Source organism: Xenopus laevis, chromosome 1L (genome assembly GCF_017654675.1).
Source record: "Xenopus laevis strain J_2021 chromosome 1L, Xenopus_laevis_v10.1, whole genome shotgun sequence".
Taxonomy (NCBI): Eukaryota; Metazoa; Chordata; class Amphibia; order Anura; family Pipidae; genus Xenopus; species Xenopus laevis.
In genome coordinates this window covers 1,423,383-1,449,517 of record NC_054371.1, presented here as the reverse complement: position 1 = coordinate 1,449,517, position 26,135 = coordinate 1,423,383, and the positions used below count along the sequence as shown (strand labels likewise).

Here is a 26,135-nt window from a genome sequence, read left to right as displayed (position 1 = left end):
TTATACCTTTCACATACATTTAAGGTAAGAAAATAAATACATTATCAAAAATGACATTTGTACCAGTTGTGTTGGAGATCTCTCCATTGGAACAAGGGGCACAATCATAACAGCAGGTTTTGGCTCCAGGTATTGGCACCTTCCTTTGTCCAGGGGCACAATTGGCTGAGCATTGAGCTATTGGGATCTAGAAATACAATTAAAAAAAGTGTAGAAAGTTGTGAGAATTGGAGTTTTCTATAGTGAGCAATGGAAGTGAAGGGGGCAGAGAGCAAGGGATAATTAATCAGGTGCAGGTCTGATTATATGATTATATTTATGGAGTGAATTCCAAAACTCTAATTCAGTCTGAAATTGTCAAATAGTGTAATTCTTTGTGCTACACATTTCTCTTTTCTCCTTCTTATTTGGTTAAAATGGCGTTCATTGGAGATGACCATATCGTACTATAAATTTTTCTTCATAACAGGTTTCTCAGGCTTCTAATATCCTTATCATTTACAGTAGGGGGCATATTATCCCTTATAATACATGAGTGATACTCAGAGTTCCCTGTATAACTCAGCCTGCAGCCTTGTGCCTTTATATGGTCACAGAACAACCCCTCAGTGACTTCTAATATCCTTATCATTTACAGTAGGGGGTACATTATCCCTTATAATACATGAGTGATACTCAGAGTTTCCTGTATAACTCAGCCTGCAGCTTTGTGCAGCGCCGGATTATGTGGGCGGGCACCCCAAGGCCGCGCTGTTCTGTCGCCCGGCCTTGCAGTCCTAGCCCATTTAAACCTTTCCCTTCGAGCATGCATGCGCACCTTAACAGGAGCACTTGAGAGCTGCGCTCCCCAGTGTTTCACAGACATCGGCTGGGCGACATGCTGACCCTAATTTTTTGCCGTAATAACCACGGGTAGTGTTAAGATAAAAAAAACATCTTTATTTCCAAGCATCTTTAAAAACACAAACAGGCATCCTCCTGGAGCTCTTTAACTAAACCATGACGTGTCTAGTCACCTGGCGCGTTTCGTGCCTCTCTTTGGCACTTCATCAGAGGTGGAGTCTAGTCCTAGCTCTCTGCCTTATATAGTGAATACAATTAAAACAATATACCCTTTAAAATTAGCATATAACACTTTAGGTTTATCATCAGGCTGTAATTTTACTATGTATTTATGGGAATGTTGATCAAAATTTATACAATGATCGGAATCCAAATTGGGGAGTATTTTTATCCATGTATGTTTAATTTAATTCAATTCAATTTAATTTAAAGAAAACATGAGACCTCCCAATGACTGTTTAACCCCTGTGGGAGGCGTGTTTTCAATGTAAAGATCCAATATACCTCCCTTTGATCTATCACTTTCTGCAAATCTCCTCCTCTCACTCCTAATTTAACTGATTCAATACCTTGGAATTTTATTAAGCTGAAATTGCCGTTATGGTTTAACATAATGTGTTTACTTATGGCTGAGACTCTCCTGTGGTTATAACTGGTATAATCCAAATTATTCAAATCAATGGGTATAAGGTGTTCTCGCACCCGTTCCTTTAACGGTCTGCAAGTGCGACCCACATATTGTTTGCCACACTCACATGTGGCTAGATAAATGACACATTTGGAGTCACAATTAATATAACTACGTATAGGAAAATTCTTTCCAGTTATACTGCTCTGAAAACGATCTTTTATCATTATGTGTTTGCAGACCTTACATCTATTTTTGCCACATTTGTAACATCCATTTTTGTTTAACCATTTATTGCTTTCTTTTCTAGTTTTTTTTGAAGAATATAAACTTGGGGAGACATCACTTGCAATGGTTCTATTGCGTTTGAATACAAATCTAATATCATCCAAGACTGACTGATCTAACAATGGATCCATTCTGAGGACATCCAATCATCTTTTAATTATTTTCTTAATCTGATTTGCCTGACCACTATAAGGAGTAATAAACAATGTTGACTGTTCATTAAAATGTTTCTGTGAATTTTTTCTTTTGTCTATCTGTCTGTCACTCTGTTTTTTGTTATGGGCCCCACTTAAAAGGTTCTGTCTAGAAGTGGCCACTGCTCTCTCATAGGCCTCTTTAATAACCCTCGTATCGTATTTCCTTTCCAGTAGTCTATCCCAAAGTGCCATGGCCTGGTCCTGGAAGGCATCCCATGTGGTGCAAATACGTCTCAGACGCAGAAATTGCCCCACCGGGATGCCCCCCAGGACTGATTTGGGATGACAACTGTCAGCCCTTAGTATTGTATTTCTCATGATGGGTTTCATATACTGTATAAATCACATTCAATTTTGTCCTGAGTGACACCCTTCAGTAAGATGTCCAAAAACTCAATTTCATTTTTTTGCCAATTATGTGTAAAATGTAAATTATAATTGTTAGTATTACAATACTCTACAAATTTAGTGGCTTCCTGTTCAGTACCCTCCCATATTACAATTAAATCATCTATGTAACGATGATAAGTTTTTATACTATGTCTGAAGGGGTTAATCCGTCCATAGACGCTGCACCGCTCCCACTAACCCATTACTAGGTTGGCATATGTGGGGGCAAATTTTGCCCCCATAGAGGTGCCTCGTCTCTGGAGGTAAAAAACCCCATCAAACATAAAATAATTATGTGTTAGGAGATATTCAATACTGAGCAGGATAAACTGTTGTGTATCGGTGTCATAAATATTAGAGTAAAGTAGCCAAAATTTTATAGCCTTCATCCCTGTTTCATGTTGTATACTGGTATATAAAGAGGTGACATCTAGTGTCAACCAGCTAAACTTGTCTGACCACTTAATCCCTTCCACTATTTTTAAATAATGGCCAGTATCTCTCACATATGAGGGTAATAATTTGACTATAGGTTGTAACATGTTATCAACGATACGGGAGAGGTTCTCATTTAAACCATCAATTCCAGAAATTATAGGTCTCCCTCTAACCTGTTCAATCCCTTTATGAACTTTTGGCAATGCATGGAAAATGGGTATTTTAGAGTTACCAGGTATTATTTCATCATGTTGATCTTTAGTAAATACTTTTGTACCCACTCCAAAAACAAATATTGTTTCCAAGATGGCTCTATAATCATTGGTTGAATCATTGGGTAAAGGCTCATATGTCTCATAATCGTCTAGTTGTCTAGAGCATTCAGCAAAATATTGTAATCTATCCAACACCACCACCGATCCGCCTTTATCCGAATTCTTAATTATAATTTCTTTGTTTTCGGACAACTCTTTTAATGCTTTTTTTCCCCCAAAACTAATGTTGGAATTGACTTTATATTTTCTCATTGCAGTGTTAGTTTTATGTAAATACAATACTAAGGGCTGACGGTTGTCATCCCAAATCGGTCCTGGGGGGCATCCCGGTGGGGCAATTTCTGCGTCTGAGATGTATTTGCACCACATGGGATGCCTTCCAGGACCAGGCCATGGCACTTTGGGATAGACTACTGGAAAGGAAATACGATACAAGGGTTATTAAAGAGGCCTATGAGAGAGCAGTGGCCACTTCTAGACAGAACCTTTTAAGTGGGGCCCATAACAAAAAACAGAGTGACAGACAGATAGACAAAAGAAAAAATTCACAGAAACATTTTAATGAACAGTCAACATTGTTTATTACTCCTTATAGTGGTCAGGCAAATCAGATTAAGAAAATAATTAAAAGAAGATTGGATGTCCTCAGAATGGATCCATTGTTAGATCAGTCAGTCTTGGATGATATTAGATTTGTATTCAAACGCAATAGAACCATTGCAAGTGATGTCTCCCCAAGTTTATATTCTTCAAAAAAAACTAGAAAAGAAAGCAATAAATGGTTAAACAAAAATGGATGTTACAAATGTGGCAAAAATAGATGTAAGGTCTGCAAACACATAATGATAAAAGATCGTTTTCAGAGCAGTATAACTGGAAAGAATTTTCCTATACGTAGTTATATTAATTGTGACTCCAAATGTGTCATTTATCTAGCCACATGTGAGTGTGGCAAACAATATGTGGGTCGCACTTGCAGACCGTTAAAGGAACGGGTGCGAGAACACCTTATACCCATTGATTTGAATAATTTGGATTATACCAGTTATAACCACAGGAGAGTCTCAGCCATAAGTAAACACATTATGTTAAACCATAACGGCAATTTCAGCTTAATAAAATTCCAAGGTATTGAATCAGTTAAATTAGGAGTGAGAGGAGGAGATTTGCAGAAAGTGATAGATCAAAGGGAGGTATATTGGATCTTTACATTGAAAACACGCCTCCCACAGGGGTTAAACAGTCATTGGGAGGTCTCATATTTTCTTTAAATTAAATTAAATTGAATTAAATTAAACATACATGGATAAAAATACTCCCCAATTTGGATTCCGATCATTGTATAAATTTTGATCAACATTCCCATAAATACATAGTAAAATTACAGCCTGATGATAAACCTAAAGTGTTATATGCTAATTTTAAAGGGTATATTGTTTTAATTGTATTCACTATATAAGGCAGAGAGCTAGGACTAGACTCCACCTCTGATGAAGTGCCAAAGAGAGGCACGAAACGCATCAGGTGACTAGACACATCATGGTTTAGTTAAAGAACTCCAGGAGGATGCCTGTTTGTGTTTTTAAAGATGCTTGGAAATAAAGATGTTTTTTTTATCTTAACACTACTCGTGGTTATTACGGCTCCTGTCTATCTACTATTATTTTGGACGTTGTCAGTGTGCCAGGAGCGGAGTCCGGCTGACAGAGGGCCACCACGAGGGTAGACGCGGACCAGTCGCATGTGAGTAACTTGTATGCGTATATTTGCCTAATTTTTTGCCGGCCCATGTGGCCTCACCACAAATCCGGGCCTGGCCTTATGCCTTTATATGGTCACAGAAGTTCACAGTGATTTCAGATTAACCTTAGAGGATAAATACTATAAACCCCTACATTAATATACACAAAGAAATATGCACCGTAAAGTTTAATAAACATTAAAAAAAGAATAAAGAGTAATATTCTTACTTCATTGTTATTTGTCTTCCATTTTATTAATGATGAAGTGATGTTCAGCTGCTGATCTGGTGGAGCCCAAGGTGAAAACTCAGCAAAGAAGTTGTTATTCATTTCATCTGCATCTGTGATACCTTTATAGATCCGTAACCCAGTGATATATTCTCCATTTTCATCAAATGAGAAGGTTGCTCCATGTTGGGTCCTATCTTGTGGTTTCCTCAAATGCCAGTGCAGCTGCTGTTTTGGTAAAATGTTTGAATAGGTCAGTGCTGACAAATTATACTTGGTAATAAAAATAATGGAGTAAAGCCCATTAAACCCATAGAGATAATATACGTTTGAGTTACATAAAGATTTATGTCTATTGTCAGCAGAGATCTGGGGAATGTCAAAAGCTCTGCACTCCAGTGGCCCCATTGTTACACTCACAGTAGGGTTTTGCCAGACTTCTCATTACAGGAACAATCTGTTTGTACCTTTAGTGGCTGAATAGATTGGGCACTAGCTTCTGTATAATTAACTATTATCCCACAATGCATCCTTCCATTGTTACACTGTATTTTACTGGGGTTCTCTTTACCTTAGCATTGCTATTTTGCGTCAGTCAATAGAATGTTATTGTGGATGTGTAATGGGTCCTAAAGGCAAAATCAAGGAGCTGTCCAGGACACTGAGCATGCTCAGATCAGCCGACCTTGATCCTTCTATTTATAAAAGTTTTTAGGCTGATGGAGAGCACCTTGTCCATAGGCCACTTAGAGTGTTGATAAGAAACAGACTTAGAACAGTCAAGGTATCATGTTTAGTATCCCAAACCCAGAACAGACCCCAAAGTCCATGTCACGGCTGAAGCTTCTGTTTATAACAGCCGCCTTTCACATTGCTACTCATATGCCCCAGGTCTTAAAGTGAGAGAACAGGAACATGTGACTGGAGTAATGGAGAAAGAGCAGAGTGTAGTTGAAGAAACAGACTGGGTTCAAAAGCCAATCAGTCAGCGTGGTACAGAGTCAGGATCTAGAAGCGTAGTCAGAAAACAGACAAAGGTTGGTTCAGGCAGTGATACAGCAATGGTCAAGGACAGGCAACAGTCAAGGAGTAGTAAACCAATAATAAGTGCACCCAGGAACTATCTTGAATAGACCAATGTTAGGCAAAGCAAAAAAGGAACTGAGCACTTTTAAAGATTTAAACTTTGCACCAAGCACAATGACATCACATGGTGTGCTAATAAAATAACGCATGTAGGTGCGCAGTCAACCTGTGCACAAGTGGGGAAGTTGCCCCCCAGGTACTATTACACATAATTGTGAGTTAGAGTTCCAAGGATTTTAGTACACTGAAATGGCATAAAAAAAAGCATACTGCTTTGCAGAATTATTGATAGAAAGACCCATATGTTTAATACACTCTCATGCACCATATATAATTCTGTTCCTGAGGTGTCTGCAGCCATAATTACTAATTTTGTATGTTTGAAAATGTACCGCCCATTGACCTTTACTTGATGCTGTTACAACTCTACTTGAAACATTTCAAAAATTGAATATTTTGGTGTGTCTACAGAGACAAATATTTTATTATATCATAATATAGCCCTAATTTGGTAAGTGTCTCTTTAAATAGCAATTAACCCGTGGCAATCCAGGGCCCTGAGTCATAGTTTTGCATATGAAAAGTACTGGAAACTGAGATTTACAGGGCAGTCCCTCCACCTAGGGAACACTGAGAAGCACACCTCAGGGGGGTTCCACTAGGAAAAATAAAATGCACAAGTTTGCAAGCTCTTTGGAGACTCTGTACATTTGACTTCAAAATCAGACACACCCTCTCTCCCAAGGATGCACTGGGCGCCCAGCCAATCGGATGGCTCTCCAGCCTGTAACTGGGCTGGATGATGTCACAGACAGAAAAACAGTTGAAGGATTTCTCTAATCTGCTACAATAACATACCTGCTCTTTTAGGGAATCACTATATATACATATATGTCTTTATTATACAGGACTGTGTATTAAATTGTTTAGCGCATGGTATTCATAAGGGAGTAAATAAAATATTTGGCTGAATGGTGTGGGTTGCCCACCACAAAATTTTAGTTTCTTTATACAGATGAATCCACTTGGATTTGTGTGTTAAATGTGCAATTGTGAGGAATCCTTACCAGCGTTCTGGTTCTCCAATGCTAGAGGCAAGATGGTGGCGCCCAGGTCTCCCACAAGGCATGTTCTGATGCCAATTTGTCAAAACGTGCGCAGCATCACAACACCAGAGCGTCAAACAGGCACAACGACATGATGCCAGTGGGTCAAAAAATGCAGCATCAACGCACAACGTCAGCACGTGACACATGACATCATCATGCTCGTTTTGTGCGAAAATATGCCTATAAAAGAAGTCAGAACCTTGCAGACCTTGCCCATTTATAGGTTCAACTGAGTGTGATTTATTACTACTATTCTTATTCCTGTTATTGATTTAGGCCTGTTATCTCATTTATCTCATTTAAGAACCTTGCTGCCTGAATCGACCTTGGCCTGGACTTGACTATTCTTCTTCTATAACCCTTTTGGATACCGCAAAAGTCTGAGGAAGCCCAACCAGACTTCGGCAGGGTCTTTTGTGGATTGGCTTCTCGCATGGAGGCCTATGAGGCGCAACAGTCACATTCTGGGCAAGCTATGGAAGCCATTCTGGACAAACTCTCGGTGCTCACGCTGGTAACCCCAGCGCAAGCTCCAAGGGGTACGTGATTACCTGTCTGGAAGGGAAAGCACTAGAATGGGCATCTCCCCTGTGGGAAAAGACTCTCCTTGAATTCATGATGCCAAAGCTTTCCTCCAGTCTTTTTGGGCCATTTTTGATGCTCCTGGTCGGGTTGCTTTTTCTTCATCTTGGCTGTTACAAATCTGCCAAGGAAATCAGAGTGCTAGTGATTTCTGCACACTAGAGGTGAGACAGGCTGGAACAATGAAGCTTACCATGCCACATTCTACCAGGGGCAATGCACTCGGTTGAAAGATGATCTGGTCTCCCGTGATCTGACTACTAAATTTGATTACCTCATCGCACTTGCCATAAAGGTGGATACTCATCTCCGTGAAGATCAGTCTAACAAGAGAGGAGTAGGAAGTTTCAGCTCATGCTGGCACCACGTTTCCAGAAACTCATACTTCCCAGCACGCCTGCATCTTATTCTCGAACTTCAATGATGAACCTAAGAAAATATGGGGAGCTCAGCTCTCCAAACAGGAGAAACAGCGAAGACATGCTGCTGGGTTATTCCTGTACTGTGGGGGCAAAGCTCATTTTGCCTATAACTGCTCTGCGAAACAGAGAAACTTCCACACCTAGATAAGTTTGGGGAGACTCATCTGGGCAGAATTGATCCTTTTCCCATAAAGCTTCTCTCAGATTCCTCCTTCCCAAGTTTCTTCTAAGACCATCCATGTCCAAGCATTCCTTGACTCTGGTGTAGTGGGGAACGAGTTTTGCAGAACACCATGTCATAACCCCTGCAATCCTTGTCTGTACTTCTTCGAGTTCTGACTGACTCTTATCTTGAGCATTCATGTCCTAGTCATCACTGGAATTACCATATAAATTTGGCACTCTTCACATTGAGAGACTTTCATTCCTCCTCATCGATTCTCCCTCCATGCCAGTGGTTTTAGGGCTACCCTGGCTTTGCCACCACAATCCAGTCATTGATTGGGCTGAAGCTCAGATATCCAGTTGGAGCCTTTTCTGTCAACAGAACTGCCTTCCCTCTAATACTCTCCTGAAGATATTTTCTGTGGCAGTTGATCTTCCCTCTGCTTATCAGGATTTCTCAGCCATATTCAGCAAAAAATCTGCAGAGACTCTCCCTCCTCACCGGATGTACGATTGCCCCATTAAACTCCTTCCTGGCACCATGCCTCCTCGGGGACATACATAACCACTCACCCATTCAGAAACTAAAGATATGAAGGAGTATATCCAAAATAATCTGCAAAGGGGATTCATTCGTCCCTCTTCGTCACCTGCTGGTGCAGGGTTCTTTTTCATTGAGAAGGAAGATAGCAGTTTACGACCCTGAATTGATTATCAGGGCTTAAATAAAATCCCCTCTAAAAACCAATATCCTCTTCCTCTCATTTCGGAACTGTTCGACCAACTTAAAGGAGCCTGTCTCTTCATGAAGTTGGATCTTCGGGGAGCATATAAAATAATCCAAATCCGAGAAGGCGATGAGTGGAAAACTACTTCTAACACCCTTTTGGGCTCTGCAACTTGCCTGCAGTTTTCCAAGAGTTCATCGATTACATTTTTCGAGACCTGTTAGCCCAAAGTGTTGTGGTTTACTAGGATGACATTTAAAGCTTTTCCAAGACTTTGGAGGAACATCTGCTCCAAGTATGTGCAGCGCCGATTCAGGGGAAAACGCCGCCTAAGGCGGCTCCTGCAATGCCGCCCCCCCTCCCTGGTTTACCAGTCGGGAGGGGAGGCAGGAACTCTAATGCGGAGAGCGCTATTGCACTCTCTCGCATCATTAAAGCCTCTCCCAGTTGAGAAAGAATGCTCTTTTTGCCAAGCTAGAAAAGTGCACCTTTGAAACTCACAAGATTCCTTTTTTGGGGTACATAATTTCCCAAAAGGGCTTTGAGATGGATCCTGCAAAGATCTCTGCAATACAAGATTGGCCTCTTCCTACCAGTACAAGGTCCATACAGAGATTTATTGGCTTCCCAAATTACTTCAGACAGTTCATCAAAGTTCATCAATTCTGACCCTTATCCATAAGGGAGGGAAACATAACTGTTGGTCCCTAAACGCCTTGAAAACCTGCAAGACCTTGAAATAATCATTTTCTTCCACTCCAATTCTCAGACATCCCAATCCTCTTCTTCCATTCTTCATCGAAGTAGATGCATCAGATGTTGGGGCAGGGGCCATTTTTTCCCAGATGCTACCATGTAATGGGAAGTTACATCCCTGTGCCTTCTTTTCCAAAAAATGTTCTCCTCCTGAACAGAATTACGATGTGGGAATTCGGGAACTTCTGGCTGTCAAGCGAGCCTTGGAGGAATGGAGACATTTATTAGATGGCTCTACTGTTCCAGTGACACTCTTCACTGACCACATAAATCTGGAGTATATCCAAGCCCTCAAACATCTAAATCCCAGACAGGCTCAGTGGGAACTTTTTGTTTCCCGTTTCAATTTCATCATAACTTTTCGTCCTGGCTCCAGAAATAAAAAGGCAGATGCACTTTCTAGAAGCTTTATTTCTGAAGATCCTTGCATTAAAGACACTGAGCCCATTGTGCCCCCAGCTAAAATCGTAGCTGTCTTATTCCCCTACATGGCCTCACAGATCTTGTTGGCACAATCTTCGGCACCTTCAATGTACGTACCACCAGAACTCTGTCACACCATCCTCAGTCAATCTCATAATTCCAAACAGGCTGGTCTAGTGGGCTTCCATTCTGTACTGTATGTGCTGCATCTAACTCTGGACACTCTCCTCCCGAAGGATTTCTCCAGCCATTACCCATTCCCTCTAGACCCCCGTCGCATTTAGCCATGGACTTTATTGTGGATCTATCTGTTTCCCTAGGCTCCACGGTCGTCATCTGGGTGGTGGTGGGTAGATTCAGTAAGATAGCACATTTTATGCCTCTACTTAAATTACCCTTGGTAGTGGAGCTTTCTGAGTAATTCATTCAGCATATTTTTAATCTCCACAGATTTCCAACTGAAATTGTGTCTGATAGATGTTCCCAATTTGTTTCTAAGTTTTGGAGATCTTTGTGCAAAACCCTTAATATTACCTTTCAATTGTCATCTGCTTACCATCCTTAGTCTAACAGTGCCACAGAGCAAGTTAATCAAGCACTTGAACAATTTTTGAGATGTTATGTCTCTTTATGTCAAGACAATTGGGCGGATCTCCTTCCATGGACTGAATTCGCTCACAACAATGCTCTGCATGCCTCTTCTGAAAGATCTCCCTTTTTCTGTGTTTATGGTCAACATCCACTGGCTTTTCTGCAAGATCTGCTTCTCACTAATGTACCTGCAGCTTGGGTGTGATTTATTACTACTATTCTGTTTCCTGTTATTGATTTTGGCCTGTTATCTTATTTAAGAACCTTGCTGCCTGAATCAACATGGACTTTACTTTTCCTCTTCTATAACCCTTTTGGATACTGTGAACTGTGTTTGGACTTGCTGATTCCTCCTTGGTCTGCAAAATCAAAGCCTTCGGGCCCTGACAGTCATGACTCGAGATAAACTGAAGAAACTGTGTTATCTAAAGTCATCTAAACTCATTTAATGCATTTAATCTTTCTAAGAACAATACAATACTGTACTACAATTGTTCACATGAAACCTCCATAGAAATTCCTTCATTAGATGAGATGCTGTGACCTAGAGATAAGTGAGTTATCTGGGTTTAGTTAATCTGTGTCAAACACACAATATTTTTTCTTTTCTCCATAGTTTTCCATTTTTTACAATGTCTGAGTTTTTGTTACTGCACTTCTGTATGCAGTAGATGTAAGTTGCTTATGTGTGTTAGTTGCTAAATGCTTATTCTCCCCAGGAGCAATCAGACTGTGCTGCCATTCCAGTTCATGATCAAATTCCAACTCAAACCTCTTCTTCTGCTGAATGTGCAGGTAACGCTTTATCTTCTGTATCATCATACGCCATTATATGACTAAAGCAAGTGGCACCTGCAGTGGCCTATAGATTTGGGGCAAATATCTTGGGGTAGTGGAATGTATTTTCAAAATGGCAAAAAAGCTTATATTTAAGAGAATATTTCTTTAGACACAAGCTAGTTATATTGTGCATTCTTCTTTCAGTCATTATAGTGCAGATAAGTAGTACTATAGAATCCTACCCCTTTTTTTGAGTCTGGGGAAGAAACACAATTCCCCTGAACCAATGGCAATACCAACCTTTCACAGGGCAAAGGTTATCTCAATAGGAAATCCCATACAGCAGTGAACTCACACACCTTATATTATGTTATAATGTTAAATACGTTTTAATTAAAATGTAACCATGACACACATACATCCATTTTATGCTGGACAATCTGTGAAGCCTCAGATTTTAAAGCTCTAACTCTAACAGTGAATCCCAGTGTTTATGATGAGAGGAGACACTTTCTAAAGTGATGGAGATCTGTTACTATCTATCACAGAACTAATGAAACAAAGGACAGCTGAGTGGGATTTGATAATTACCTGGTGCTTGAATGGAAGACTATCAGATTTCTTCATCTCATGAAGAGCATGAGACATCATGTCAACGGCAAGAAGCACTCGAGGAGAAGAATATTCACTTCTAAAAAAGTAAAGGTCCCTAATATCTTCCTGCCCTGAGCAGTTATGGAGCTCAAGATAGTACCATTGTTGACACAAATCATTCATTTCTTTGTCTTTTGAGAAGCACAAATGAAAAATTGAAAAGACATTTTCAAGTACTGAGTTCTCTTGATGTTTTGAATGATGTAAATTCCCTAAAAATCTGCTCATTTCATTAGTTTGCACATCGTAATTATATGCTTGCACGAAAACCATACTGTCATTGAATATATTTGGGGCGTATCTAATAACAATATCGTTATTCCCCCAATGTGATGGAAGTATCAAAGTCTTGTCTTGTAACTGAGCATTCAATTGACCTAATGCATAAATAGATGAATCAGGAACTGTTCTGCTGCCAATAAATATAATTACACTTGTAGAGGATGCCTGAATTGTGTCATAGCAAAGTATTTTATTATATTCAAATTCTAATTCATTGCTTCTCATCTTTATTCTGAACTCAGTGCAGATGCCTTCACTGGCGAGATATCTGAGAAATTGTTCATATTCTTCCTCTCCACTCATATCATCAAATGTAATTATTCCAACCCAGGTCCAACCAAAATGTCTCAGTAATTTACTTAAAGCAAAATGATTAGAATCATCACTTTGTACTGTCCGAAAAAAGTATGGGAAGGCGACTCTGTCACTGAGCACTGGGTTTGTAGCACCATAACTGATCTGTAGGGATGGAGAGAAGATTAAGTTCTTAAAGTCACTTAAAGGACAGTAACATATACAGTTAAATATCTTTCATATACTAATGGCCATATCTGCACTGTTTTCATAAAAACACAGTCTTCTGCACTTCAATTTCTGCTATTGATCAACAAGCAAGGACTTTAGCCAACACAGATCTTAAAGGGTTTGTATCTTGTCTACTTCAAAATGATCAGCACTCTTGCAATTTTTTTAAAGTCTGAACAAGAAAGTAGCTTTGGGGTTAATGTATATGTTTGTTTCACATTAAGGTTAATCTTGCTGCTTCCCAGCAGTTCAGAATTTGGAGGAGGGCGTTCTGGTTTTTAGGTGACCACTCTCTTGAGTGAAGTCGAACAATAAGGACTGTTTCCCTGTGCTCCAACCAGTAGGGATAGAAGGGAGTAGCTCTCCCCTATGTAATACTTACCTAAGTGAAGTGACTTAAGTGGGATTCAGGTAATATTCCTTTCCTGATAGATTTCTGCTGCAGGGGATCTGGACCACATTGCCAAGATACTAGGGATGCACCAAATCCAAGATTCGATTTGGAATTTGGCCAAGATTCTGTATTTTTCAGCAGGATTTTTGATTTGGTGTTCCTACAAGAACACCTAGAAGGTGAACCATTAACTCCCCAAGCTGCCTCCACAGGATTCACAGAATCCGGGATTTGGTTTGGGATTCAGCCTTTTTAGTAGGATTCATCTGAATCCAAGTGCCTGGCCAAACCAAATCTGAATTATTAAAACCAGGTGACACCTCGTCACTAACATACTAAACACACAAACAAATTATGTGTTGCAGACTAGAACTGCGTTTGGGAAAAACAGCACCACCACTAGTGATGGGCGAATTTGCGCCGTTTCGCTTTGCCGAAAAATTCTCGAATTTCGCGCGAAATTCGGGATACGGCAAATAATTCGCGAAATGCCGGCGCCCGTTTTTTTCGACGCCGGCGTCCGTTTTTTGCGAAAAAACTAAATTTCGACGCCGGCGAATTTTTTCAGCGAATTTTCGCGGGCGTTTTGCGAATTTATTCGCTAGCGGCGAATCGCGCAAATTCGCCACAAATTCACGCCTGGCAAATAAATTCGCCCATCACTAACCACCACCACTAACTTCCGATAATAAAATATTGCACTGCAAAACTTCAAAAACCTCAGGGATGCTTTGTCATTTGATAAGTCCTACTTTTTCCTCTCTCGCATTCAAAGTCTCACAATTCTAAACAACTTTTTAACACTTTCAACACCCTGTTACATCTACTCACCCAATCTCCTATCCTGATATCTATCACTTCTGAGGTCTTTGTAGTCTATTTCCTAGCTTGGAAAGAAGACTTAACAAAAGGGACAGTACCCTAGCATCCATTCCCTTAGCTTCTGCTTTACTTCTCCTTTCTAATGTCACATTTGACCCTGTCCTCTCATTCATTCCCTAAATCATGCCACTTTTACCTAAAGAACACCTCTCACAACTGATCCTTCCTCACATAAGAGACTACTGAAATTTACATCCATGCATTTGTCATATTAGTAACTGTAAATGCAAATCACACAATATCACTTTAATCAGGGGAACCTGTGTGGACTATCAACCCCTGGCACAGTCTCCTAAATGCCACAGTCCCACACTCCACACTGGGTGGATAAATGCAGAATAACTCCAGTCAGTTCAATGTCCCTTCATCAAGAGCTCTTATGTCCCCAGGTAGCACTACCTGCCCCAAGGTACCTTTCCCTTGGAAAGTAGTAGCCACTCCCATGTGGCAGGTTCACAAGCAAGACCTGTCCTCACCCTGGGGAACACACAGTGGCCAAAGTATCCACGGCAGGAGACAGAATCTGTCTCTCCCTGATGCTCAAATACTTTATCAAGTATAGCAAAACGCAACCCTTTCCTTTAAAATCCTTTCAAGCAGCACTGTCACTCTCCACAGATCTGGATCTCGTTGGTTGCTGCAGCAGGGAACCATTTATAAGTTCTGTTGCAGACCCCGTACATTTGGCTACTCCCCCTCTCTGAAGGATGCACTGGGGTGTCCAACCTATTGGATGTCTCTCCAGCCTATGTCACAGACAAAAAAACAGGGGAAGGATTTGTCTGATCCCCTACATATTTATTGAGGATTTTCCCATACCAGTCAGTTGAACTGAAGAATCTTCTGAGATGAGTAGTGAAACAGCTCTAATGATTACACAACAAGTCCATTTGCCCTAGATTTACTTCTACTAGATAAAAATGAAAACCTTCATAGATATACATAAGTCTACACATCTACATCTCCCCTCCTCACTCCTGTATCCAGGATTTTTAACATGCTGTAGCAATTCTCTGGAATTATCTGCCCCTGTCCCATTCAAAACTCTTAATTTGAGCATGCTTTCATTCAAAAGGCGGATTTTGAGACAGACATAATGTTTCAAGTTCAAGGAATAAAAAACTTAATCATGGGGGGGTTGCAACAAAACACATGATTTATCTTCTAGTAGATATTCATTCAGGGGCTCCGCAGTACTGACTTTTTATATGTTTAAAATAACCAATGTCTATTGATACTAAACAATATCTCCTCTTCCACTCAGTAATAAAGGACAACAATCAGTGAAACAACCATGTTTTAGGTCTATATGTACATTGGTAATATGTTTGTGAATCTTTGAAATACTGGAAATCATAGACTACATATATGTTATATTTATCGTCATCTCTCCAAATATGAAGTTCTCCTATTTTTATATCTTTATCAGAATTACATGCATTTGAATGTATTAGAAGTTCTCAAATCATTGATATGTAGTAGAGCAGCAAAGTAACTCTAAATGACTTGCCCTGTAATCTTTATAATCTGTATAATGTAATATTATCATTGTACCCCTGCAAACAAGGGCCTGTTATTTGCTTTGGTCAATCGCTGCTGTTGATATTCCACTAGAGTTTCATGGACCAACTGTCTGTTATGGGTCTGTCACACAATCACATAGAAATAAAAATAACTATGACTATCAAATACAATCACATGTTCAATACCCAGGCCACCATTGTTAACCACTTGACTGCCACAAGTCATAAGTGTTGCTTTGCCAGTGATTAGAAACACAACTATTAGTGCAGTACATTTTATGTTTATAAGTATCAGTTACAGTATTTCAATGTGGACTATGACTTGATTCCAACTATTCTAACATTTGAAAATATCTTTGATTATTTTTTTCAGTTTACAGGACAGGACAGATCCTTTTTTACCTGGGAATATCCATACAGAGTCAGAATCTGGGCTATGGGTACAGTGGTCTCTGAGGTGAGATCCCCAATAAATCCAGCAATGTTTTTCTTTCCCATACAGGAGTAATTGGGAACCGGCTCTCCGGTACCATATAATATGTGGAAGACATTCCTCATGGCTTTCCCTGAATCTCCACAGGAATCATATATATAATATCCCAGGGTCACATTGGGTAACAACATTGGATTCTTGTTAGTTTGGTCAATGGCAAATAGGAAATCAACAATATGACGAAAGCCCTGTTGATAAGGACTGAAATAATAAAAAGCAAACATAAGATTGCACCCCAAAATGTTATCATCACGATTTTACTTCTATCAATAAAATGGATTGTATTTCATCTGGTTTGTCCAATTACAAAGATCTCAGTCAGCCCTGATCAAAGGCTGTTACAGTAAATCATCTGTACCAATACTCCAGTCAATATTTTCAGAAAAGCAAACTAGAATAGAAATAAAGGAAATCTTTCTCATAACACAAATCATTTATTACAACAATTCTGTAACCAGAGCAAGACAAGTCCCAGTCTTGTTAACATTTTATAAAGAGTTAGAGAAGTCACTAACCTGGACCTCTGTGTCCTGTATCCTAATAAGATGCCATATTCACTTGCAGGTAATTAATTATGGGAGAGGATGGACATTTGCACAAGGTGATTTTGTAGTTGAACTATAGCAAGCTCATAGAACAGGTAAGTGAAACAAAACAGAGCAAGAGTTTAAAGAAAATGGAGGTTGTCAGGAGGCATGGAAAACTACGAAAACACATCAGGAGCACAATATCTGAGCACCCAAAAGCTGGAAGGTGAAATTTATCTCATATTTTATTTTAAAAAAACCCACAACCAAACTCCCATACTCAATTTGATCTTATTTATTTATGAAATAGCCTGAATTAATTGGATCACAGAAAAACTTGATAGAATTGAGTAAAAAATCGAATCAACCAAATTGTTCTGGCTTATTCTCTTTGTTTTTTGAATTTTTGCCCAACAATCTTGAAAAAGTTGGATTTTCAGGCAAACCACCCCTTGAAGACCCCAATAACTTCAATTTGAGATACATGTAGGTCTGAGATGGTGGCTTTTCAGATTCTGCCTTTTTGCAGCAGTGGGGTATCATACATTCTTTGAGTTTTTCCCAGTCAGACTTTAGTAAATAACCCCCTAGATATTGAAGTACAAAAATATATTCAGAACATTAAGAGTAAAAGCCTTTGTTGAAAAGATTGATGTGACAAAAACTCACCCTGGGGGTCCAGAGGGCTAGCGGGGACGCCCACTGCACCTTCGGCAGGGACGCCTTAACATTGGTCTTCCTTAAAACATTGGTGATACTGTGGCTTAGGGCGCGCGGTGCGCACTTTGGGTTTTTATAGGCGCACTTGTGCTGAGTGTTTTCATCAGCGCGCAATGGTGCGAAATTCAAACAGTATTAAAGGGGACTTGGCGTTTTTATCATTGCCCGTTGTTAGGTTCATCTTTTGAGAGTTCCTGGGTGCTATCCTGATTTATCCTGTGTTCTGATTCCTGTTTTGACCCTGCCTTGACTTTCCTGATTACTGTGATCCCGACCTCTACCTGCTAAACAGACTATTCTGATATCCGTATTCTGACCCGTGCCTGTCTTGACCATTCTGATTGAACTCCCGGCATTGACCCTTGCCTGTCTGACTTTGCTTGAATTCTGCCCGCACCGATCCGGCCTGTTTGACTACACTTTATGTCTGCTCCTTGAACTGTGATCTTCTGCCTAAAGACTTTGTTTAATGATCATGCCCCTCTGCTCGTCCAGAACCCTTAGCTTTGCTCCTCTCTTTATAAGACCTGGCGGCATCCAGTTAGCCGAGGGCTCCTCCCGAGGTGAAAAGGTGGCTGTTAAAGGCAGAAGCAAGAGCCGAGACCAGGGAGCCTAGCTTTGGTTCTGGATTCTGGGTGCCAAGTGTGACAAGTGACAGCAAGAATACCACTGAATCAGAAAACATTGCTGAAACCGACAAAGAGAATGCATTTGTTTATGAGAATAGCTGGTTTGACTACTCTAAATATCGCACTAAAAGAAAGTTTAATCAGCCCACAAATAACCATGTGGTTGAAACATTTATTAAGGCAGTTGAGAGGGATATTGCCAAACTACGTTGCCCCCCCATCAACCATAGTGTCAATCTAACTAAAATGGAAAAAGAAGCATTGCAAAGTTTGAGTAAAGATGATTCTTTAATTATTAAAACTAGCTGACAAGGGAGGCGCCATTGTGGTGACAGACAACTGTGTGATAGCGACTAGTGATGGGTGAATCTAACCTTATTTGTTTCACTGAAAATTTGCAAAACTGTGAAAGATTTTGCTCTTCACCAATAGGGACCACTTCCATTTACTAGATAAAGACTCTGTAAGCTATATTAAGCTAGAGATAGATGCATATATTCATGAGTTGAAACAATCGGCATTTTACTGGAGAAAATCACAATGTTTCTACAGGTGAATAACCCAATTACTCCAGTATTTTATTTGCTTCCTAAACTTCATAAAGATCTTTGTAATACACCTGGCAAACCCCATGTTGTAGGGATGACATCAGTCTTTCAACCAATGGCCACTTTCCTGTATAGCCACCTTAATCTTGTTGTTGTCAATACTAAGTCCTAAATTAATGACACTACTAATTTTATTAACAAAATCAGGGTCATCACAGATCTTCCAGATGATGCAATGTTGTGCTCAATAGATGTGACATCTCTTTACATCTCCATCCCCCATGATGGGGGTATGATGGTGATTCAGCAAGTTCTCAACACTATGGAATTACCAGAGGGAGTACCTGAAATGCTTTTAACATTTTTGCATTAGGTCTTGAACAAGAACTACTTTCGTTTTGAGGGTAAGTTCTATGAGCAGAGCCAGGGCATGTCGTTGGGTTCTAATGCAGCATAGACCTATGCTAATTTATTCATGGTTCAGTTTGAAGAGGATTTATTTATTGAATACTGCTCCCATATACAGTATGTGCCTGGCCACGCTAAATAGATTACCTGTTTTTCATTTGGCAAGGTGAAGTGGAATTATTGGAGGAATTCAAAGAGTATCTGGATTCAAGACAGGTGGTGCACTTCCTGGATGACTCTGTATAAATGAAGCATGGAGGCTGAAACAGATATTTTTCTTAAGTCTAAGATAATATTGGCTTAACCCTGCTAGTTTTCACCCCACAACACTAATGGGCTTCCATATAGCCAGCTACTTAGAGCCCGCTGCATTGTAAATGATCCAGAAAGATTTTGAAGTAATGGTGGCAGAAATTATTTCACATTTCAAGAGTAGGGGGAATGGTTAGACTACATTGGAGAATGGTTTGGAGAAAGTAATGAAAGTGGAGAGAGAAACTATTAAGTAGAAGGCAATTAAAAGAGAAGAACAGACTAGGAAAGAATTTGAAAGATTGTCTGGAATATGCTTGAGTGATCCCCCAAAGGAACAGAGTACATGTTTATTAGGAACCAAAGGTATGTATAGCTGTGGACAGTGTGTGGATTTTGCAAAAGTTGTTCACACCGTAGGACAGGAAAAATATTCTAACTATAAATTTATCAACTATAAAATGGTTTGGGATCTACATTTTAAAATGGTCCTTGTGGGAAACTGTATGTTGGGGAGACTACAAGGCCACTTACTATAAGGGTGGGACAAACATAGGAGTGATATCAAATGTGGCATGGTTTTTACTGTAATCTCGATGATGATTATTTTGTTGACGATATATTCATTAACCAAAGCTTGTTGTAGGAGTATCGTCTCTCTATTTTGATCTTTGATTTTAGCTCACTTTTGCACTAATTGGTTATTAATATATATGGAATATTAATATGATGAAGACAGACCTGTTGAAGAGAAATTAAGATTGATGTGTCGTTATATCCTTCACCCAGAGTACACAGTGTAGGGTGTATGCACTTTACTTGCACTCTTTGCACTTTCAGTGCTATTATAGATTATACATTTAACACTTTATATGGCTTTTCTTTATTTATAATGTGTTTTTAATCTTAATCTGTGTTACATATGAGATGTGTTTGTTATATTATGCCTCCTCTCATTGAGAGATATTAGCTGTGGTTATAGTATTTGGTTATATGAATAGGTTAAGCATCCAGTAGGTGGCACATGGGGAATAAGATATGTAGATCTGGCACATGTGCAGTATAATAGAAGAGGCAGGGAAGCCATGTTTGGTTTGGAAATAGTACTGCCCATTACAACTGCTACCAGATTAACAAGATACATTGAAGTCTACGGATGGCAATTATTAGTCCATAGGCATCATTTTTAAGGTGAAAATTGGCAAACAATTTCCCTCATCACTGCTTTGGGCTATAGACACAAGAAACCCCTTGTCAAAAGGGGTCTTGGTGTCTGAAAGTTGGGGTGTTCTCCAATACACCAACTTGTCCGCCTTATAAGCCTGAGTGCTGTGTTTGGTATGTACTAAATTAAATGTTTTAATGACTTTGTAATTATACATTGTTGTAATTATTTGCTTAATTAAACCATTTATTTGCAAACCGTAAGTGTCTGTACTAATGATGTGCTGTGCAGAGTAACTTTTGTATCGGGTCCATCTTAATCCCTTTAGAGTCCCAGAAGCCCATAGGCAGACTAGGTATAACCTACTTATTACTCTGTCCTCCTATGAATTATCATCCTCTGAACTCTCGATCCTAAACATGGGATAAGAGCACCTCGTAAAGTCATTGCGGTTGGTGTGAAATTTGAATATTTAAAGGGACCATGGGCAATAATAATTAGCCTATCTTCATAGTTCCTTATATTGTCTGATCCTTGCTCTTGACACTGCCTGTCCCTGACCTTCTCTTGCTTGCTGCCCGACCTTTGACCCTACACGACTCTCTTGGATCCTGTTGTGTACTGCGATATTGGTGTGTTTGAATCGATGTATGACCTTGGCTACTCTCTCATCTCTTGAATCTGTACTGCTTCTCCTAGTATCATCATCATCATCATCATTTTTTATATAGCGCCGTCAAGATACGCAGTTCTTTACCTTAGTTATAACAAACAGGGAATAAATGGTGGATAACAAACCAGGGTTACAGATACAATAGGATTAGAAGGCTCTACAAAATAGAGTTTACAAACTAAAGGTTAGGGTAAAATTTAGACATTAGGATTTTAGAAACAATTTTGTGATTTTTGATACAGCAATGATTAATTAAGGTACATTGAATAAGCTTCTTTAAACAGGTGGGTCTTTAAGGAGCGCTTAAAAGTTTGGAAAGAAGGAGAAAGTCTGATAGCTCTAGGCAGAGAGTTCCAGAGAAAAGCAGATGCCCGAGAGAAGTCTTGTAGACGAGAATGGGCAGAAGTGATGAGAGGAGGCGAAGATCAGAAACAGAGTGAAGGTTGCGTGAAGGAGAGTATTTGGAGGTATCAACCAGGCCAGTCCCTTGACCATGCTCCTTGTTTTTTGTTCCAGTTACAACGTTTGTCTGCCCAGAACTCACTCCATGGTCCTCTTACATTAAGACCTGGTGACACCCAACTAGTGGAGGGCTTGTCTCAAAGCCAAAGGTGGCTGTTATAGGTGGAAGAATGAGCTGCGCCTGGGACCTTGGCACTAGTTCTGGGTTTGGGACTCCTTTCATAACAATATGTGAATAATGATTATTTCAGGCTTTTGAAACATGTTGACCTTTTTAGAAATGAAAAATGGTGTGGGTTATGAATGAGAAATGTGTGTACAATTTGAGTTTTATTGAGCAAGCAGCCTTACATTATTTACAAAAATGAAATTATTATCCATAAAGCTGACAAAGGGGAAGTATTGTAGTTCTTGACAAAGAAAAAGTACAATAGTGAGGTGTTTTGAATACTCAAGGGCACTACACTAAAATCGGGCATGACCAACCGTAATATCAAAAGCAAATTGACCCTGATGGCAGAAGAAGCATGGCTATATTCTGTTATAGATGACACAGAGAAAGGAATTTTTGATCACTGATAACCCGAGGATTCAGGTGCTCTACCTACTAAAAATGCATAAGACCCTTGTCAACCCTCCAGGTAGACCAATAGTTTCAGGTATTGGATCAGTACTAGAACCCACTTTTTACAAAAAGAAGTAATGAAAATGAATGTGTGCCTTATAGACACTACAGACCTTCTTTGCAGACTCAATAAATTAGATTTACTTCCACCATGGTTAATCTTATGTGAATAGAGACATCCCTCTATCCTCTTGGTGAAGGTATGGCCTGTATAAGGAGTGTTATTAGAAACCAATCTGCAAACCAGAAGATTTTCTTTGTTCTTGATTGTCTTTAAATGGTGTTCATTAAAAATTATTTTACATTTGAGAATGAATACTATTGCCAGGCATGTCGATAGGTGCTACGGATGTACACCACCTGGAAAAGAAGTTCTTTCAGAGAAAGAATGGGAGAGATGCTACAGTAGCTTAACCAATGGATACAGATTTAGTATAACAATTCATCAAAAGACTCCAAATCAGGAAAAGCATCAGGTCCTTATCACTACAATAGTGAAATATTACAACAGTTCTTAAAACACCTAACCTTTTACTTCAAGACCTTTTTCAATTACTTCTTGACGGGTTCACCTCCTACACTGCACATGCAAACAGCATCCATTGTAATGATAGTGAAGGAAAAGGACCCTTAATTCTAAGATCAGTTGCAGACCCATCTTGCTTATCAAGTAGAGAATTTGCAGGCCGCCGCACTCCTGGAATCAACACGAATCGCTCGTCTCCAAATAATTTAAAAGGTAAATACTTTTTATTAAGGTATAAGATCAATCATACAACCATAGCGTCTGAGGTCTGACGCGTTTCGTGATACACCTTCCTCAGAGATCTCTGAGGAAGTGTTGTATCACGAAACGCGTCAAGGTATCCTGTATGTAACACAACAACATGAGTTATATAATGAGTATGATGATGAGTATGATGAGCATGAAGGTATGATGAGTAGATTATGATGAGTATTATGATAATTATGATGGGGTATGATGAGTATGACATATATGATGAGTATGATATATTTCCTTTCTCCACCCTACCTGCTCTATTTCCAACAAAATACAACTGATATTTTATATAATGTGGTGTTACCCCAGCACAGTCGCTGTGTATTATTTAATTGATACAATGAACTGCGACACATTATGATGCCCATTGACACAACCTTGTGAAACAATTTGTCACTATCATTTGTTAAACCTACTTTTAAAGTCAATATACAAATACAATACAAATCAATATAAAACTCAAATAAAAAATAAAGTATAACTTACTTAGTACAGAAAATGTCCTGATAACCATCTGATCTAAATGGAAAAGCAAGGTATTTAAATGTGCAGTGATCAGGCTCCTATCATTATATCTCCTTCCTTTATATATTTCACTTCTTTATGTGCTTTAGTTATTTGCAAGCGACAGGCCTCACTGAAAGGCTCGACCTCAGATGTGAAGGGTCTGACACAACACATTATACAATAAATCAGTATTTCAGTGGGATTGAGCTGTGACTCCAGCATTTGTCTCATACAGTCCAATGTATCTAATAGAGAGAGGAAGGTCAGAGAGATTCCCAGCAGCAGCAGCAGTAACACCGAGAGACACAGGGGCCCCGGGTGCAGGTGCCGGAGTAAGGGGCCCGGCTAATCCAACCTCATTTTATAGAGAACAGAGAGAGGATTTGCACAGTAGAATGAATATAGACACAGTCACCTGGGGAGCTCAGCTCTATTCTGGGAATAGTACATGTAACTGACATTTAGACTGTTGTCAAATTTATTTTTGAACTGTATCACATTCTAATTCCAAACTTTAATATGTCAGGACTGAATGTGACATTATTAACATCAGTGGAGAAAGGTTTTCATAGGCTACTAAATACATTGAGAGACATTTGGCAAATTTACTAAAAAGCAAATTGTGTGTTTTTGACAAAATCACAATTGACTAAAGGTCAAGTAATATACTGTGTTGGGTAAATACCTTATTACTGGAAACATTTGTACCATTTGGCAGGCGTGTTTTTCCTCAAATTACCATGTGAAAAATCGGAAAGTTTTGTTCAAATGTTGACAGGTCATAAAGAGTAACAGTGACAAATCGTTTCAAAAAACAAGTTCTCCATGTCTCAGAACATACAGTAAACATAAGAATTTATACTTTATTCTCGAATCCACAGCTGCCATATTTTCATACATTGGTCAGAGTTATTGTTACGCCTAGCAATTAGTTGTTCCACATTACACATGTTTGAACCGATTTTTCCCAATCCGCATATAGAGGGGGGGAGTTGAGATTTCATACTTGAGCTATGAGTCTACGCGCTTGAAATAGAATTTTATGAAGTATTTTTTTGCAGGGCGAGTCAGCTGATTGGGTGGGTCCATACTAAGATATAACACTTGGGATTAAGTGGAATCAAAGCCTAGGATGGTGGTAATACGTTTTTGTATCCTGGCCCAATAGTCATTTAATACAGGGCAGGACAGAACGTGTGCAGTAAAGTTCCCTCCGCTGCATTGCACCTAACACAAGTATCCAGAATATCAGGGTGGATTTTGTGCAGCCGAGATCTTGTATAATACGCCTATGTATCAAGTACAGTTGCAAAATGCTATATTTATATATGGGTGAAATAGACAGTGGGGTTAACAACACCTGGGCCCACTGATCGTCAGTTATATAGTCAATGGAGTGTTTCCAGTGGGCCTTGCTTTTATTGAGTTTTTCCTAAAACCAATTTTGTAGTTCTTTGTAAAATGAGTGATAGAGTGTGCCTGGAATTCTCTGATATCTTGTTCCATTATGAAGGAGGTACCAACTGCAGGCGCTTGGATTTTTCAGTCTATAAGTGCAGCTCCACTTTGTGGTATATTAGCCATTGAGAATTGGGCAATGAATAGGTTTGCCTTACTCATTAAATGCCGTTATCGGACCAAACTGGCTATAGAAGATATCCCTGCCTGGATCCACTCTTTTGGAGTGGACAGCTTATCTAGAGGAGCCAGTTTACAGTTATACCATAAAGGGTTTGCAGTTCTAGTACTACTGGTTGGACCAGTTGGAGAGACCATTGCAACAGAGTTTTTTGATTCCACAGGAAGCAGTTACTCACCAACTGCTTTGTCTTATACAGGTTTAGGGCCAGAATGGCATAGAATGGAGGGAGATCAGTATTTAATAAACACTGCCACAGCTGAACTAGAGCGTCCTCAGGCAGAGCACTTTTCAGAGTACGGATTTGTGAGAGTTGGGCCGTGAGGTAATACAGATGCATGTCTGGGAGGGGCATGCCCCATCAGTTTTGGGTCTCTGCAGCGTTTTTATGGACAGTCTGCATCTGTTTTTTCCCCAAATAAATTGCCGAAAGAGGAATGCTAAGTGGGCAAAAAAGGGGGCTTGAATCTTAATAGGCGCATGCCACAGTACATAAAGAATTTTCGGGGCAATCACCATCTTTATAAGTTGTATGAGCCCAGTCGGACCAAAGGGAGAAGTTCCCATGCTGGAAGTTGGCTTGAGCCCAGTAGAGTAAAGCGCAATGTTAAGAGTATAATAGGAGGATATAGGGGAAGCAATGTGAATTCCCAATATGTAAATTTATCACCAAATGTAGTTTTCTGCGCAATCCGGGTTCAGGGACCAGTTTAAGGGGTCATTGGAAAAGAGTGGATTTGGAGGGGTTGATTTTGAGGCCGAAATTCGTCCAAAG

At 39.6% G+C, this 26,135-nt stretch overlaps 1 protein-coding gene across 1 annotated transcript in view; it reads right to left on the bottom strand.

Moving 5' to 3' along the window:
- The window catches only part of LOC121401516 (vomeronasal type-2 receptor 116-like), a 35,802-nt gene extending 12,071 nt beyond the window's left edge, over positions 1 to 23,731 (bottom strand). The window contains exons 1-3 of the mRNA XM_041586564.1: positions 23,701 to 23,731; positions 5,030 to 5,257; positions 64 to 187 (exon numbers count right to left, since the gene is read on the bottom strand). Coding sequence (XP_041442498.1) covers positions 64 to 187; positions 5,030 to 5,131 — 226 coding nt within the window. The 5' untranslated portion in view covers positions 5,132 to 5,257; positions 23,701 to 23,731. The remainder of the gene's footprint in view (positions 1 to 63; positions 188 to 5,029; positions 5,258 to 23,700) is intronic.
- Positions 23,732 to 26,135: the final 2,404 nt, after the last annotated feature.